Source organism: Hoplias malabaricus, unplaced genomic scaffold (genome assembly GCF_029633855.1).
Source record: "Hoplias malabaricus isolate fHopMal1 unplaced genomic scaffold, fHopMal1.hap1 H_3, whole genome shotgun sequence".
NCBI lineage: Eukaryota > Metazoa > Chordata > Actinopteri > Characiformes > Erythrinidae > Hoplias > Hoplias malabaricus.
In genome coordinates, this window is record NW_027101326.1 from 422,501 (window position 1) to 438,956 (window position 16,456).

General features: G+C 40.8%; 2 protein-coding genes across 4 annotated transcripts in view; both read left to right on the top strand.

Annotated features, from left to right (window-relative positions):
* Window positions 1-10,244, top strand: part of LOC136686054 (matrix Gla protein-like) — a 22,040-nt gene extending 11,796 nt beyond the window's left edge. The window contains exons 3-8 of one of the 3 annotated variants that reach the window (XM_066659540.1): window positions 2,405-2,550; window positions 2,781-2,864; window positions 5,149-5,225; window positions 5,413-5,442; window positions 5,879-5,945; window positions 9,300-10,244. In XM_066659540.1, coding sequence (XP_066515637.1) covers window positions 5,156-5,225; window positions 5,413-5,442; window positions 5,879-5,945; window positions 9,300-9,441 — 309 coding nt within the window. In that variant the 5' untranslated portion in view covers window positions 2,405-2,550; window positions 2,781-2,864; window positions 5,149-5,155 and the 3' untranslated portion in view covers window positions 9,442-10,244. Of the gene's footprint in view, window positions 1-2,404; window positions 2,551-2,780; window positions 2,865-2,903; window positions 2,999-5,148; window positions 5,226-5,412; window positions 5,443-5,878; window positions 5,946-9,299 lie in introns of those variants that run through there. The other 2 variants (XM_066659541.1, XM_066659539.1) reach the window with 2 other exon arrangements.
* Window positions 10,245-13,498: 3,254 nt separating this feature from the next.
* Window positions 13,499-15,997, top strand: LOC136686058 (osteocalcin-like). Its single transcript, XM_066659545.1, has 4 exons — window positions 13,499-13,903; window positions 14,035-14,091; window positions 14,942-15,029; window positions 15,643-15,997. Exons 1-4 carry the CDS (start codon window positions 13,804-13,806, stop codon window positions 15,743-15,745), a joined length of 348 nt encoding a protein of 115 aa, XP_066515642.1. The 5' UTR covers window positions 13,499-13,803; the 3' UTR covers window positions 15,746-15,997.
* The last annotated feature ends 459 nt before the right edge of the window (window positions 15,998-16,456 follow it).

Below are 16,456 nucleotides of genomic sequence, written 5' to 3' on the forward strand. Positions count from 1 at the left end.
CTAATTATTCATTGGTGGACTATGGGCTATTCACTGTATAGAACTCTGTACCAGCTCTACCTCTGCACAACCCAACCCAGGGCTTATGTCATGTTATTAGCATTTCACACTGTTAGTTGGAGCTTATATAATTCTTTTGACTTTGCCAGTGACCTGCAGAGACATCGCACCATCTTACTATAATTTAAATGAAAAATGTTCCATGTGGAGTGCACAATAATGAATCGTACATCACTTAACTCCAGTATTTCTGCTTCAGGTCTTTTGCTTTCGCACATGGGTATTTCATATGTTTTAAGGCTTCACAGCCGTGTTTATAGACCAGCTGCACATGGTTAAAAACGGTGTGGTCACTGAGGATGTTTGTTTGATTTTCACTGAGGCATGTCTGATTTCTGGACCAAACACCATGTTAGGAGATAGCTCTCTCCTGTTACTTTGAGAATATTTCCTCCGTGGTGTTTTTGGCCCTCGATCCAACGTACAAATCCCATTTCCAGAAAAATTGGGACATTCTGAGAAATGAAATAAATAAAAAAAGGATCGGATTATTTTTTAATCTCTTGAGCCTTTATTTAACTAACAAAAGCAGTTCAATAAACAAGTTTCTGCTGAAGAACTGGCTCGCAACCTTGGTGTATTAATGGACTCGGATCTGTTTTAATCTTATATTAAAGCAGTTACTATATCAGCATTTTTCCATCTTAAGAACATCAGTAGATCAGAGATTTTCTGAATAAACCAGAGCTGGAGAAACTTATCCATGCCTTTATTTTTAACATTGATTACTGTAACGGTCTCTTAGCTGGACTTCCACAAAAAGATTCAAAATTCAGCTGCCAGAGTTCTCACTCGGAGCAAAAGAAGAGACACATCACCTCCCTTCATCCTCAGATCCTTACACTGGAGACCAGTCTGTTACAGAATAGACTTTAAGGTGTTATTACTGGTCTATAAATGTCAACATGGGGTAGGACCAGTGTGTTTATCAGATCTGCTACAGAGATATGAGCCGAGCAGAGCTCTCAGATCTTAGGAACTAGTCAGTGAGCTCAGACCTTTTAAATCAACACTTAGAGCATTTCCTGTTTGAGCAGCTACAGCTCGGTTTAAAACACTCTGCACTTTTATTCAGTAAAAGCACTTTAGTTCTTTTTTTGTTCATTTTTAATTGTTTTAATCATGTTTATTATGTTTATGTATTTCTTTTTATTGCAATATTTTAATTGTTTAATGATTTTTATTCTTGCTTTTACTTTAACTGTTTTTTTTCTGTAAAGCACTTTGAATTGTTTGAAAGGTGCTCTATAAATAAACTTGCCTTGCCTTGAATAACTTGATTGTAATTTGTAAATATACGGTAGTGTGCAGAAGTCTTAGGCACCTAAGATAATTATATACATTTAAACTAATGCCATCTCAATAAGCTTTTATAAAGTTAAATATAATGAAGGTTAATGCAAAAAAAAAAAATATATATATATATATATATATATATATATAGGGAGAACACACCACACTCTTCACAGACAGTCACCCGGCGGAAACCCATGCAGACACGGAGAACACACCACACTCCTCACAGACAGTCACCCGGCGGAAACCCACGCAGACACAGAGAGAACACACCACACTCCTCACAGACAGTCACCCGGAGGAAACCCACGCAGACTCAGAGAGAACACACCACACTCCTCACAGACAGTCACCCGGAGCGGGAATCCAACCCACAACCTCCAGGTCCGTGGAGCTGTGTGACTGCAGCACTTCAGCTTCATGAGGTCGTCACTTGGAATGGTTTGCAGTGAACATCTGTGACCTCGTCAAGAGTTCATTTGTAGAACTGCTCGCCTTCTTAATGTGTTTAGTCCTCCAATGATTAAAGATAAGAGTTGTCCAAACATTTGACTGGAACTGTAAACATGCCAAAAAGATTAAATCTATGTTTTATCTTTTCCCAAAATGTACAATTTAGCAATAAACAGTCAATGTGCGTTCAAGTGTGTTCTCTGTTCCTACAATTTGTAAATTTGATAAAAATAATATTATACCATTTACATAATCATCATGATACTTTTACCAAACTATTAAAGGCAAATAAATATTAAATTTAGACATAATACTCAACATCAGATTTCCCTTCATCAAAAAACACCTGCTGGTTTTGTGACAAAGACCTACAGGAGAATCCTGGCCCTGAACAACAGTGGCACTGCGGTAAGAAAGAAGTATTCATTTAATCTTTTTTTTTTTTTTTTTAAGTCACACAGCTTCATGTTTACAACTCCCTGAAACATGTGGTACAGTTTTTCTAGATGGGACAGTTGATGTTCTGACTTAATGTTTTGTTTAACATTCCTAAATTAATTTATTTTTGGAATGTCTGCTGTGGTTTTCTCTAAAGTGAAGTTGAGCAGGAACATTCCCATTGGCAGGAACAGCGCACTGACTGCTGGAAAGGACTTTGACGCTGCCCTGTCCAGTTACAGACAGGACACACACACACAGGTGTGACGCACTATACTGTAAAAATGTTCAGGCCTCTTAAAGGTAGGTGTATATATGTAATAATATTGTCTCGCCTATCGTACCATAAGTGTTTTGCCACACAAAAGTATCTTTTAGCAACACTGCTTTAAAAATTAAACGAATGCCCAAATAAATTTCACTGGCAATACATACCTTACATTCATAAACATATCAAGAAACACATCTGTTTTCATCTACCTGTCGGTTAACACATCTGGCCTGTGTGGTATTCTGCTTCATCTGTTTTTCAGGGAGAGTGTAGGAATATTTACAGAGGGAGTGTGTGTGAAGGAGAAAATGATCTAATAATCCGGTGTGATCCAAGGGGTGGAAAAGTAAGATTGAAAGAGCATGTGTATGTGTGTGTTTTTGAGGGGTGGGCGATAGAAAGCCTATAAAGGCTTGTTGCTTTAAAGATTGTTCACACAGGAGCCAAGAGGAACACAGAGATAAGCTGAAAAGCCCAGAGGTAGGACTCTGCATATACACACACACTCTTGACACACACATTTGTATGTATTGTGATGTGGTGTGTTCATACTAAACATTAACCTCGGAGAGATTTCACATGCCTGTGTTGAGGGGTAGTGTATATAAGAATGGGTTAATGTATGTGAGGTCATGCTGCTGACTCCTAAACCTATGCTCCATGTACAGACCTTAAACTTTCAGGAGACACAGACTTCATTTACTTACTCACTCTAGTAGTATATCAGACTACTACAGCACTTGTAAACTTGTCAGATGCATGGTTTCTGAAGCTGTCAGATTATTATGTACATGTGGATTGGAAGTAACTCACTTGGGAGTATTATATTTAAATATACCCCCCACATCTAAATGCTAAACACTAATCTGAAACATTACTGTATGCTGTAGCACATTGATTATGGACAACCCTAAATACAGAGTGCCTTTGCTATAACAACATGTTCCATGCCATTATTCCAACATTCCAACCAATACATTGATAAATTTATCCACTAACCTAAGAACGCTCCATTATTTTTTCACACAACCTTTGCTCAGATTCCTCTAATGAGTCATACATGAAGATTTGGTAACATTTCTTGGTCCAGAACAAGAATTCAACAAGAAGTCCAATGTTAAATCAGCATTGTTATAGCACTGGAAAATGGAGAAACAGTAGCTAATTTGAAAACTATATCTATATGTAATGAAATGCACATGGCTCCTGTTCATGATTTTATGACCAAACGCCTGTGGAGAGGGCTTCATAGGCTACATTCACATTACGTGCCTCATTTCTGAGATTTGGTGTCTACTCATATGTTTCTCAGTTGATGATTGCACCTACCATTATTGTGAATAACCTGCTTGTGCACATTCAAAACAATGATATTACATTGATAAGCTACGTGTATCACAAACTACAACAAAGTAGCTACTAGAACAAAGCTTTGCGACAAAGATAATTATTTATAACGGCTCAATGCAATTTTAGCATCAGGTTACGGTCATAAATTATACTTTTTATTGCTTTTGTCATAGTTATTGCTACTAATTTCCCTACCATTTTAGGGCATCAAATATACTGACACTGTGAAAATCACCTCACATATATCACGTATCGCATAGTTACATAGTCACATTACCAAGGTGCTGATAAAGATTCCTTTAAAGAGGAATCACAGTATGTGAACTAGAACTACATTAATGTTATGTCACGTTTATTCTCCTCTATTTGACAGAGAAGCACCTTGTAGTTCTACAATCACAGACTGTAATTCATCAATTGTTCTGCATTCTTTGTTAGCCCCCTTTCACAATGCTCTTCAATGGTCTGGACCCCCACAGAGCTGGTGTTTGGGTTGTGGATCGGTCTCAGCACTCCAGTGACACCGATGTGATGGTGTGTTACATTCATATGAGTGGGCACAATGTTTAAAATCTCCTGGAGCACTGCTTTATCTAATTCAATCAAACCAGTGCAACACACACTAGCACAATATCACCATGTGTCATTGTCACCAAGCAAATTGTATTTGTTCTGTGGTGGTCTTTCGGGGACCCTAACCATTGAAGAATTGAGTGAAATGACTTGGTTAACAAAAGAAGCGTTCATCCTGTTATTTTTGGTTAAAGTGTTTTTTAGGTCTTATGTAGAACACAGGTTTGGTTTCTGAAATGTGATCATTGTTCCCCCTTATCAAGGGGTTTGCTGCAAACTAAACTGAGCTTAATTTCTGAACATATTGTGCACCTCACACACAAACACTCCACATAATGTGTAAACTCACATAAAAACGACTAAGATTTGGAATGGGTCAAACAGTAAACAAGCCCGTCTTGACCCTGCCCCGTCTCCTTTTTATTCCCTACATGCTTTGTTTCCCTGCAGGAGCAGTCTATTCACAAATAATCTTTATTTTTTTTATGTAAGTTTGTGTGTTTACCAGATTTCACTCACAGTGTGGGTTTTAAAATGTGTTAATGTGGTCCCACTCACACATTGGCCTGTCTTCCTCATGGGGACCACAAGATAAGGGTTATGGTTAGGCAAACAGTTGTTTTGGTTGAGGTTATGGTTAGTTTCCATGAAAGAAATGCATGGATACACACTTCTGAGTTTGTGTTTGTGTGTGTTTGTTGCATCAGCAGTACCATGAAGACCATGCAGGCAGTCCTTCGGTGTGTGACGGTGTGTGTTGTCATGGCGATTGCTGCTTGCTATGGTTTGTAAACTCCTCAACAATGTGGCATCTTTCACACACACCTGCTGTTGCACAGGCACATGCCACTTCAAAGATAATCGCACTGACATTCTCTTTGCAGCACTAACACAAATGTTCTCTCTCTTCTCTCTCTCTCTGTGTCTGTGTGTGTGTGTGTGTGCGCTGCATGTTTGTTTTGTGCCTGCAGACTCCCAGGAGAGTCATGAGTCAATGGAAGGTAAAAAAAAATTAAAATTCCCTTAACTTACATAACACACAGTATTTATCATTTGCATGAACCAAGCCTGTAATTCATGTTATGAACAAATCCAGTGCATATGGGGGGAATGTTCAAAAAGTTAGTGGTGATACTGTAATTAAAGCAGATACATGTTCATGTTAATGTTGTAAAGTCTGAGCAACATTCAGAGGTTGGTTTTAAGTCGTTGCAGTCTGAAATTTGAGTGTATGATGTGGTTATATAAAGCAGGTCTGAAGTACGCCAAATCCTGGTGGGCTGGATTCCTGCAAATGTTGATGATTTTCCTGCTCAAACACACCTGACCATACCCAGCAGTTAATCTGAATGTTTTCTTGCTTTTGCTGTATGTTTTTCTTTCTGTGTGTGTGTGTGTGTGTGTGTGTGTGTGTGTGTGTGTGTGTGTGTGTGGCAGATCTGTTCGTCCCTCAGTACAGAGCAAACACTTTCATGAATCCCCCACAAGGCTTCTACAGGAAGAGGTGGGTAGTACAACATTAAGGTAGATTAAATATACTATTTACAAAATTGTAATGGATTTATATTTTTTGCTTATTTTTAATGTACATAAGTACATTATGGAAGTGCATTCCATCGTTAATTAATCAACGTTTGAATCCATACCTGCTACTGTGCTGCTCAAAATAATAATTTCAGACCACAAAGTAACATATATTGGCCATGAAATAATATGTTGATGCGGCGCAGCAGGTAGGTGTCGCAGTCACACAGCTCCAGGGGCTTGGAGGTTGTGGGTTCGATTCCCGCTCCGGGTGACTGTCTGTGAGGAGTGTGGTGTGTTCTCCCTGTGTCTGCGTGGGTTTCCTCCGGGTGACTGTCAGTGAGGAGTGTGGTGTGTTCTCCCTGTGTCTGCGTGGGTTTCCTCCTGGTGACTGTCTGTGAGGAGTGTGGTGTGTTCTCTCTGTGTCTGCGTGGGTTTCCTCCTGGTGACTGTCTGTGAGGAGTGTGGTGTGTTCTCTCTGTGTCTGCGTGGGTTTCCTCCGGGTGACTGTCTGTGAGGAGTGTGGTGTGTTCTCCCTGTGTCTGCATGGATTTCCTCCTGGTGACTGTCTGTGAGGAGTGTGGTGTGTTCTCTCTGTGTCTGCGTGGGTTTCCTCCTGGTGACTGTCTGTGAGGAGTGTGGTGTGTTCTCTCTGTGTCTGCGTGGGTTTCCTCCGGGTGACTGTCTGTGAGGAGTGTGGTGTGTTCTCCCTGTGTCTGCGTGGGTTTCCTCCGGGTGACTGTCTGTGAGGAGTGTGGTGTGTTCTCTCTGTGTCTGTGTGGGTTTCCTCCTGGTGACCTTCTGTGAGGAGTGTGGTGTGTTCTCCCTGTGTCTGCGTGGGTTTCCTCCCACAGACTCAAAAGTGTCCGTAGGTGTGAGTGTGAATGTGTGTGTCTGTGTTGCCTTGTGAAGGACTGGCGCCCCCTCCAGGATGTATTCCCACCTTGCACCCAATGATTCTTTGGACTGAGCTTGGCTCTGTTCAATCCTCAGGACCTGTAGGAACATCCATGGCTGAAGTTCCTTTTGAGCAAGGCACTGAAACCCCAAACGCTCCCGGGTGCCGGGGATGGCTGCCCGCCCCTCTGGGTGTGTGTTCACAGCCCCTAGTGCACTAGTGTGTGGTGTGTGTGTGTGTTCACTGCCACAGATGGTTTAAATGTGAAAGACATATTTATTGTACGTGTACAATGACAAATAATTGCACATTCTAATTATTATTATTTAAATCCTAACCCAAACCAATAAGGTTGCTGTGGCTATTTATGGTCTGATCAGCCACCAGCTACACCTTATAATAAAGCTTGTTCACTAAGCCCATCCCTTGTGCCACTGCCTCACTAGTTCTTCACAGGGGTCATCAGTTAGACACCGCCCCTTTCCAATGTTTGGCTGAATTAAGCCCACAACACCTTTGGAAAGCTCAACAGTGAAGTCTGGCGTCCCAGACCTTCAGCAATCGTAAATCCACACTGGTGACTAAGGCTTTTCCTAGCCCCACTGCCACCATTAACGCATTCTCAGTGCCACCAGTTCCATGTGAACTTTAAACTTTTTAGCTACCTATGCTATTGCAAACCTTAAATTTACACCGGCTTACCTCAAATCTTATATTAGGCCACAATACCCTTCCTCCTGGTCTCAAAAAATGACCTTGTGGCCTCACAATAGTATTTTGTGATCTTAATATATTATAATGTGTCCTCAGAATATTATTTTTTGTGTCCTCAATATATACATCTGTGGCTAGGCCTTATTCAAACAACTGCCATGTAACCTTAGGTGCTCCATACATCCGTGCAATACAGCAGTTTGAGCAGAAAAATGGAGGGGAAACAAACAAGGCCAGTTGTGCTCTGTATCAGTGGCGCTGGCACTAATTACCTTCATACTTTATCATTATATAAGCTATCTGTAATGTTTATGTACTGAACAAGTGATTGAGTAAGAGAGAGATTCGGGGTAATTTATTTATCTATTTTATTTAGCATATTACCGACAGTAGATATAAAACTGATTACTCTACTTCATGCCTTTTAAAATATCAACCAAAAGGCTTGAAAAACAACAGCAGTCAGCTAAATAATATGCCACAATATGCTATAATATTAAATAATGTATTATATATATAGCACAGAGAGCCATGAGGTAAAGGAAAGAACAGACTCCCTCATTTCGCAGCATCATCATAAGAACAGTTATAAACAGAGTAGCCACAATTATGCAGCTGCAAACCAAACCATGTATGAAAAATAATCAAACAGTGAGTGAATTGTAGGCTATTCCTTCTTATATGAAGTTCACTGCATCTCCCTGTTCCATCAAATCTGGCAGAACCTCTTCCACATCTGACTCAGTGCTTGTACTGCACCCTGCACAGTCTTCACTAGTTCACTTTCCATTTTCAAAATCTTTAGATTCAAAATTATTTAGTTGTTTACTGCAATGACATAAGCACCAATCATGGGCTTTCAAATCTGCATCGTAACACGTGAGTGGACACAGTGGACGCAGCCATGAATGCCATTCATTCTCAAGCACAGTATTTAATTAAAAAAATCCAATTCATCTGCTGTTTGTCTATTTTATATTCAACAAAGTATGTTTCAACAAACAATACCATGAAAATCAAATGCACGTTGCTTACAGGATCATGAACTCAGGCCGTGTTTTATAAACTATGGTTTTTGTTGCCGTTTTGGCCTCACGTCCACAGAAAAATTGCGCTTTAGATCATTGAAAACGCCTTGCTCACTGTTCTTGTGCCGACACTGAAAACTAACATTTTAGCGTGCCTGTCTCTGGCTGAAACACAAACGCTCAATCACTCCCTATAGGGTGAATTATAGCAGTCATTAAACTACAGGGTACATATGCAGCTTTCCCTATTCGTCTGGACGAGGACATTTTCAAAAACGAAGAGAGGAAAGTGTCTGTTTTTAAAGATAAATTGATCTGTGTGGATGGATCCTCAGACAGCTGAGGCATCAAGGGGGGATTAATCCAGTGATCTCCTAATGACAAGGGCCTACGCTTAGACCACAGCCATACTTGGGAAACCTGGGAAATGATGTTCTATGAACACAGCATGTGCACATTGTTGTTGCATTTTAATGTAGCTGTATTCACCAATTCATAATGTGTAATAATGCTTACAAACATTAGAACACAGCATAACACACTGCATTTGCTAAACTCATGGCAGAAGGTGGAACATGTGAGCTATAAACTAGTGAGGAATGTACCATGAGTTATACGTAGATATCTGTTTGCGTAAAGAAATTTTTCAATTCAATTTAATTCTCTCTCTCTATTTTCTTTCCTTCTCTCTCAGAATCAAGTCTCCCGCCGAGCGCAGATCAGAAATTTGTGAGGATTACTCTCCATGCCGTCTGTTTGCCAATCGCTATGGTTACCAAATGGCTTATAACACATATTTTGCAAGTCGTCACGCCAGCAACAACCGCCGTTACTGAGTAACTCCTTCAGCAGTGTTCTGTAGCTGTACGAATAAACACTCCAATCGATATTTTGCTATTACAAGCTGGTCTGAGCTAATTCAGTCATGTGTTCATATATAAACACGGTATCAGTTTATTTACTCTTTCTGCTGAAAGTTAAAGGGTTAAAGAGCAACACCAATATCTCCCTTCTTTACTTTCCTTCACAATCCTGAGTTAGTGGTGACTTGTTCATGATATACTTGTGGGATAATGCTATGTGAGTTAGCGCAGCATGGTAGCAATAAAAGCTAGCAAAACTAGCTTGTCTTATCCACATGGTGTCTAACCGGAATTTGCAAGTTAGCTAACATCACCTATAGAACTTCTGACAGCTACAGAAATCTAAAATAATATGTTGCTACCTTTCAAAGTAAAACACTAAGGTTAGCTAACAGGTGTCTGAGTTGGCTACCGTCATGTTGAGTGATTGGGGAGAGAAACAGCTAGCTTAGCCATCCAGAAAGTATGAGGCATTTTATGCACTTATATGATTCAATAATGAAATGAATGAGGGCATAGGAGTTGTTTTTTGTTTGTGTGGGCATATTAAATGATCTCAGGATATGCCCACAATATCAGCTGACACCTTTTGAAATAAAATACACACCCAACATTACTTTTAAAAGCTAAGATGCTGAAAAGGTCTACATTCATAAAATATTTCAAACATGGTAAAGTATGTGTTGCATTTTTCTCAAATTTCATTGGTATTGCTCTTTAAGAAATGTTTGTGTAATCACATGCTTTAGTGACTCATAATTAAATAACCTCATATTCTGAACAGTTCTGTTTCATTTTTCCACAAACCCATTACTTGTTTTTCTTTCTAACACACAGACATTTAACATACTCTTTATTACGAACAAGTTTCCTGGCTAGCTCAGTCGGTAGAGCATGAGACTCTTAATCACAGAGTCGTGGGTTTGAGCCCCACGTTGGGCGATCGGTGGCAAAATCATTGGGCGGCACAGTGGCAGGTAGGTGTCGCAGTCACACAGCTCCAAGGACCTGGAGGTTGTGGGTTCAAGTCCTGCTCCGGGTGACTGTCTGTGAGGAGTGTGGTGTGTTCTCTCTGTGTCTGCGTGGGTTTCCTCCGGGTGACTGTCTGTGAGGAGTGTGGTGTGTTCTCTCTGTGTCTGCGTGGGTTTCCTCCGGGTGACTGTCTGTGAGGAGTGTGGTGTGTTCTCTCTGTGTCTGCGTGGGTTTCCTCCGGGTGACTGTCTGTGAGGAGTGTGGTGTGTTCTCTCTGTGTCTGCGTGGGTTTCCTCCGGGTGACTGTCTGTGAGGAGTGTGGTGTGTTCTCTCTGTGTCTGCGTGGGTTTCCTCCGGGTGCTCCAATTTCCTCCAACAGTCCAAAAACACTCATCGGTAGGTGGATTGGTGACTCGAAGGTGTCCGTAGGTGTGAGTGTGAGTGAATGTTGCCCTCCAGGGTATATTCCTGCCTTGCACCCAATGATTCCAAGTTGGCTCTGGACCCACCGCGACCCTGAACTGGATAAGGGTTACAGATAATGAATGAATGAACATTAGCAGACACACCCATTATACCCAATGCACACTTTCATTCGAGCACAGAAGAAAGTTCTAATTCTCGTGCACCTTAAACACACTGAAATGCAACTTTGGGAGCCTTTTGTGGGTTTCGATAGAAAGTGTGTGCAAATGGAGGACAAAGTCCATGTGAAATCTGTGCACATGTTTGGATTCACCACAGCATCACACAGGGTAAAAATGTTTGTGGTTTTATTTCTAAACTGGAGGAATGCCTTTAACAACCCAGACAGCAAAATTACATAGGAAGCAGCCAAAGTCATGTGCTCTCTCTCTCTCTCTCTCTCTCTCTCTCTCTCTGCGCCTATAGCACAAAGCCACGCAACACACAAAACACTTCAGGTCAGATTGGGTCTGTCAGGTAGTGTAGCTATTTGTACCGAGGCTAATGCTTTAATTACGGCATGTTGTACATTAACACTGGCAAAACAATCTAAACTGAGCATGAATGTAATCCACACAATTTTATTCAATACTCAACACAAACCAAACCTCAACAATCTAAACCCAACTCACTAACCTCGGTTTTAAACCAAGGTCTCCGTGTCACCAGGGCTACGTTCGCACAGAAGATAAAAGTGGCCCAAATCTGATTTTGTGATCAAATCTGGTTCTGCTGTTCACACTGCCTATGTAATGTGACTTATAGGTGACATCAGTCTGAGCAGGTTGCGCCCCTAAACTGACCCGCATTCACAAAAGAACAGTGCTTCAAGTTCTGAACAGAAAGAAATGTCTCTGTTCCATCCAAAGCACGTTTTTTTTAATGGAATGGAACAGGAAAGGTCTTTTACTGCAGCACTGTATCATAACACGACCCTTTTCTTTCCAAATGAGTGAGTGAAGTGATTTTTGCTGTTCACACTGCCACACAAACAGCACCTCTGTTTCACATGTGAAAAACCCCAGGCAACTCAGCTCCCTAACCCCTTCACTTAATATCTTTATTTTCCTATTGTTTAAAAATATGGAAATGAGCAGTGACAGTGGATCATAGCTGCCTTTGCCATTGATAATTGGACAGGCAGAATTATTATTATTTGTACTTTAATTGTGCAGATTATGTTATGTGTCAAGTTAAGACCATTTCAAGAAGAGGACAGTGATTACCTACAAAATTGAGAGTTTTCATTGTCATTACTTATCATAAGCCCAGCTGACTGTGATGATAACATACAGTAATGGTAATACCAACTCATTCATTCATTCATTCATTATCTGTAAGCGCTTATCCAGTTCAGGGTCCCACGCAGACACAGGGAGAACACACCACACTCCTCACAGACAGTCACCCGGAGGAACCCCACGCAGACACAGAGAGAGAACACACCACACTCTTCACAGACAGTCACCCGGAGGAAACCCACGCAGACACAGGGAGAACACACCACACTCCTCACAGACAGTCACCCGGAGGAAACCCACGCAGACACAGAGAGAACACACCACACTCCTCACAGACAGTCACCCGGAGGAAACCCACGCAGACACAGAGAGAACACACCACACTCCTCACAGACAGTCACCCGGAGGAAACCCACGCAGACACGGGGAGAACACACCACACTCCTCACAGACAGTCACCCGGAGGAAACCCACGCAGACACAGAGAGAACACACCACACTCTTCACAGACAGTCACCCGAAGGAAACCCACGCAGACACAGGGAGAACACACCTCACAGACAGTCACCTGGAGGAAACCCACGCAGACACAGAGAGAACACACCACACTCCTCACAGACAGTCACCCGGAGGAAACCCACGCAGACACAGGGAGAACACACCACACTCTTCACAGACAGTCACCCGGAGGAAACCCACGCAGACACAGAGAGAACACACCACACTCTTCACAGACAGTCACCAGGAGGAAACCCACGCAGACACAGGGAGAACACACCACACTCCTCACAGACAGTCACCCGGAGGAAACCCACGCAGACACAGGGAGAACACACCACACACCTCACAGACAGTCACCCGGAGGAAACCCACGCAGACACAGAGAGAACACACCACACTCCTCACAGACAGTCACCCGGAGGAAACCCACGCAGACACAGGGAGAACACACCTCACAGACAGTCACCTGGAGGAAACCCACGCAGACACAGGGAGAACACACCACACTCTTCACAGACAGTCACCCGGAGGAAACCCACGCAGACACAGAGAGAACACACCACACTCCTCACAGACAGTCACCCGGAGGAAACCCACGCAGACACAGGGAGAACACACCACACACCTCACAGTCACCCAGAGAGGAAAACGAACCCACAACCTCCAGGCCCCTGGAGCTGTGTGACTGCGATACTACCTGCTGCACCACCGTGCCGCCCTAATGCCAACTCATTACCTCATAATCATGACTATGTTGGTATGAATTTGATTTCTTTTTTTTTTTGTATCATGTCTAAAGTGCCTTAACTGAAGAATCATCTGTGATACTAAACTATGAGCCTTAGGGATGTTCGGAGATCTTTTCATGCATTTTGCTCATGGTTCGTACCTGAAGCTATTGTTTGTGGCGTACAGATGGTGTTTATTAATATAGAGTCATCAACTGAAATAATCTATGAGATAATGTTTTTTAAATGTAACCTATAAAACAGGAACATGGAAAAAAGTGGTCCTCAGCACAATACGTCATCACTGTCCATGAGACAGAAAACTTAATAAATGTCCAAGTTTTTTTTAAGTGTTTGATATCTGATTCCTTCACCGATCATGCTCAGCCCATTGTGGTGCTGCATTTATAAACTGAGCATGTGCCTGTATGTGCTGGTCACTTTGGACATTCATCAGCTTGGGACAGAGGATGAAGACTTTGACTCTCCTGCTGCTGTCTGCTCTCGTAGCCCTGTGTGTGTGCACAGGTGAGTGTGTGTGTGTGTGTGTGTTTATTTGATTTAACAGATTTAAAATTGACACAATTTCCGATAATTAAAATGTATACTACAACTACTTTTAATGTGTGTGTGTGTGTGATTTACCTTCTATGCTACAGGTGCCTCTGATTCAGATACTAGGTCTGTCAGTGCTGGAGACACACCCAGTGATGAAGGTAAGAGTGTGTGTGTGTGTGGAAAAGTGTTTTAGTGAAGAAAACCTTTCTAACTTTACACTCATCAAATGTTTGCAGTGGTGCATCTTTGCGTTTATCTTATATGACCACACATATTTACAACAAATGATTATTATAATATTCATATTCCTGTGCCATAAGTTGTGAAACCCTGGTCAAATGTCATGTAGATTAGAGCAGACTTTTGATTCCAACCAAAACATGGAACTAACCATGAACTGAAATCTATTGCTCATTTCCTGAATAAATGGAACTTCAAATATGAAGACTATTTAAATATGAAATCTCTATTTGAACATTTATTAATGTTGTAAAGTTTTAAATCAGACTCTTAATGCAGTAACATCACAAGGTTGTTTCGTAATTATTAAAATGTTAAGTTGTTTTCCTCAATATTGTGATCAGACTAAGAATGTTCTGTCATTTTTGACATCACTGGTTAATGCTTGTAGCCAATGTCTTGTAGAATTAATGAAGAAATAATCAGTACTAATTATTAATTATTATTTCTTAGAGGTAATGCATTCTTTTTAAAAAATGAGTATTTTATTAACAGTGCAACTGAAGCGTTCTGTATGCATCTGTTATTTTCTGACTACACAGTTGACTTTGAACATGAATCTCCAACTTCTAACCAATACATTTTCGCCCGTGACATCTACTCTTCACCTAATCAACCCATTCCTCTTTGTCTGTAATCCTCAATCCCTTAATTCAATCCCCCTGATATCCTCTAAAATTCCACCATGCTTCTGCAGGGAGCTAAACACCAAAAGGCATGCTGTGAAAAATATATTGTGTATAATTAATGTTTACGTGTGTTTGAAAGGCGTGTTTGTGAAGAGGGATTTGGCTTCCACCATGGTGCGGCAGAAAAGAGCTGGAGCCGCTGACCTTACCCAAGTCCAATTAGAGAGGTATACACACCTTCATACACACACCGGACATAACAGATGAGATGAGGATAACTCCTGTTGGATTGTAAGCCTGGATAAATGTTTTAAATAGATGTCAAGGTCTCAGAACCCGCACTCTTCCTGTTCCTGTGCAAACACAATGTGGTTAGTCCAGTTATTGCTAGTTACCGATATGCAAAAAAAAAGGGAATTCTGGTTTTATTTCAGCGGAGGATTCCACCGTAAAACACAAAATCAGGTTTTTAAAGAATGTTAGTGATAAACAACTTATCTATTTTTAGGCCTGGATAAAGTAATCATTGTTATTTATATTCAAGAACTGTTATTTATACATTGTCCTGCTACATATAGCAGTGTTGGCTATTAGAATATTGTACACTGATATGTCGCTAATATTCATATTTACAGTTTACTAAAGGATATATAGTTATTACTTAGCAATTAACAAATTAAAATGTGAGAATATTTGGGCATATATTAATGTCAACAATATAAACCAATCCAAAGAGTATTCCATAATATTTATATGTTATGAAACATCATAATTAAAATTTTACATTCCCTTACCTCCTGTACACTTAATTTCTCTCTTTTGTGGTCCCTCTTTCCCAAGTCTGCGAGAGGTGTGTGAGGCAAACCTGGCATGTGAGCACATGATGGACACGTCTGGAATCATCGCTGCCTACACCGCGTACTATGGACCAATCCCCTTCTAGACTGAAACCTCATCAAACAATCACTTCCAACCTGTCACAGGGACACACCTAAAATGGGCGGCTAATCAGAAAGCAAAATAGATTAGAATAAACAAATTATGCTACGTAGACTTCCTTTTTGATGTGGGTAACTGCATTAATATTAATATGGTGTTCACACATTAGATCATACTATAAACTGTTAAAAAGACAAAAGGGGTGGTGTAAATGTCTTTAGAAATTCATGTTAGACAGTTATGTGCAATAGTAATGTAGCAGAAATAAAGCTTAAATATATTCCAGTTGTCTCCACGGTTTGCTTTTAATATCAATGTAATATATTCAGTGACATATCATTGTAATTGATGTAATTGTAGTTGGAATAACTGAGTTTTCCAAAAGGTCAGTATTCACTGAATAAAAAGAAAAGCAGTGTGCATGCTGCCAAAGCATACAGAAAAAGGCTAGGTATGTGTGGACAAGGCCACAGTCCAATATGCCGTGTAATGATGGTATCCACTGTGTTACAGTAATCAGTTGTCACACTCCATTTCAACAAATGTAAAGTGGAAAACAGAGAAATTTAATGCACACTAAGAATGGACAAGAATGAATGCAGAAATCATGCCAAAACAGAAAAGCAGTGGAAAGTGATGTGGTCTGATAAATCACATTTTCTTTCCCATCATGAGGACATCTGTGTGTTTGTATCACTTTCCAGATTTATTACAT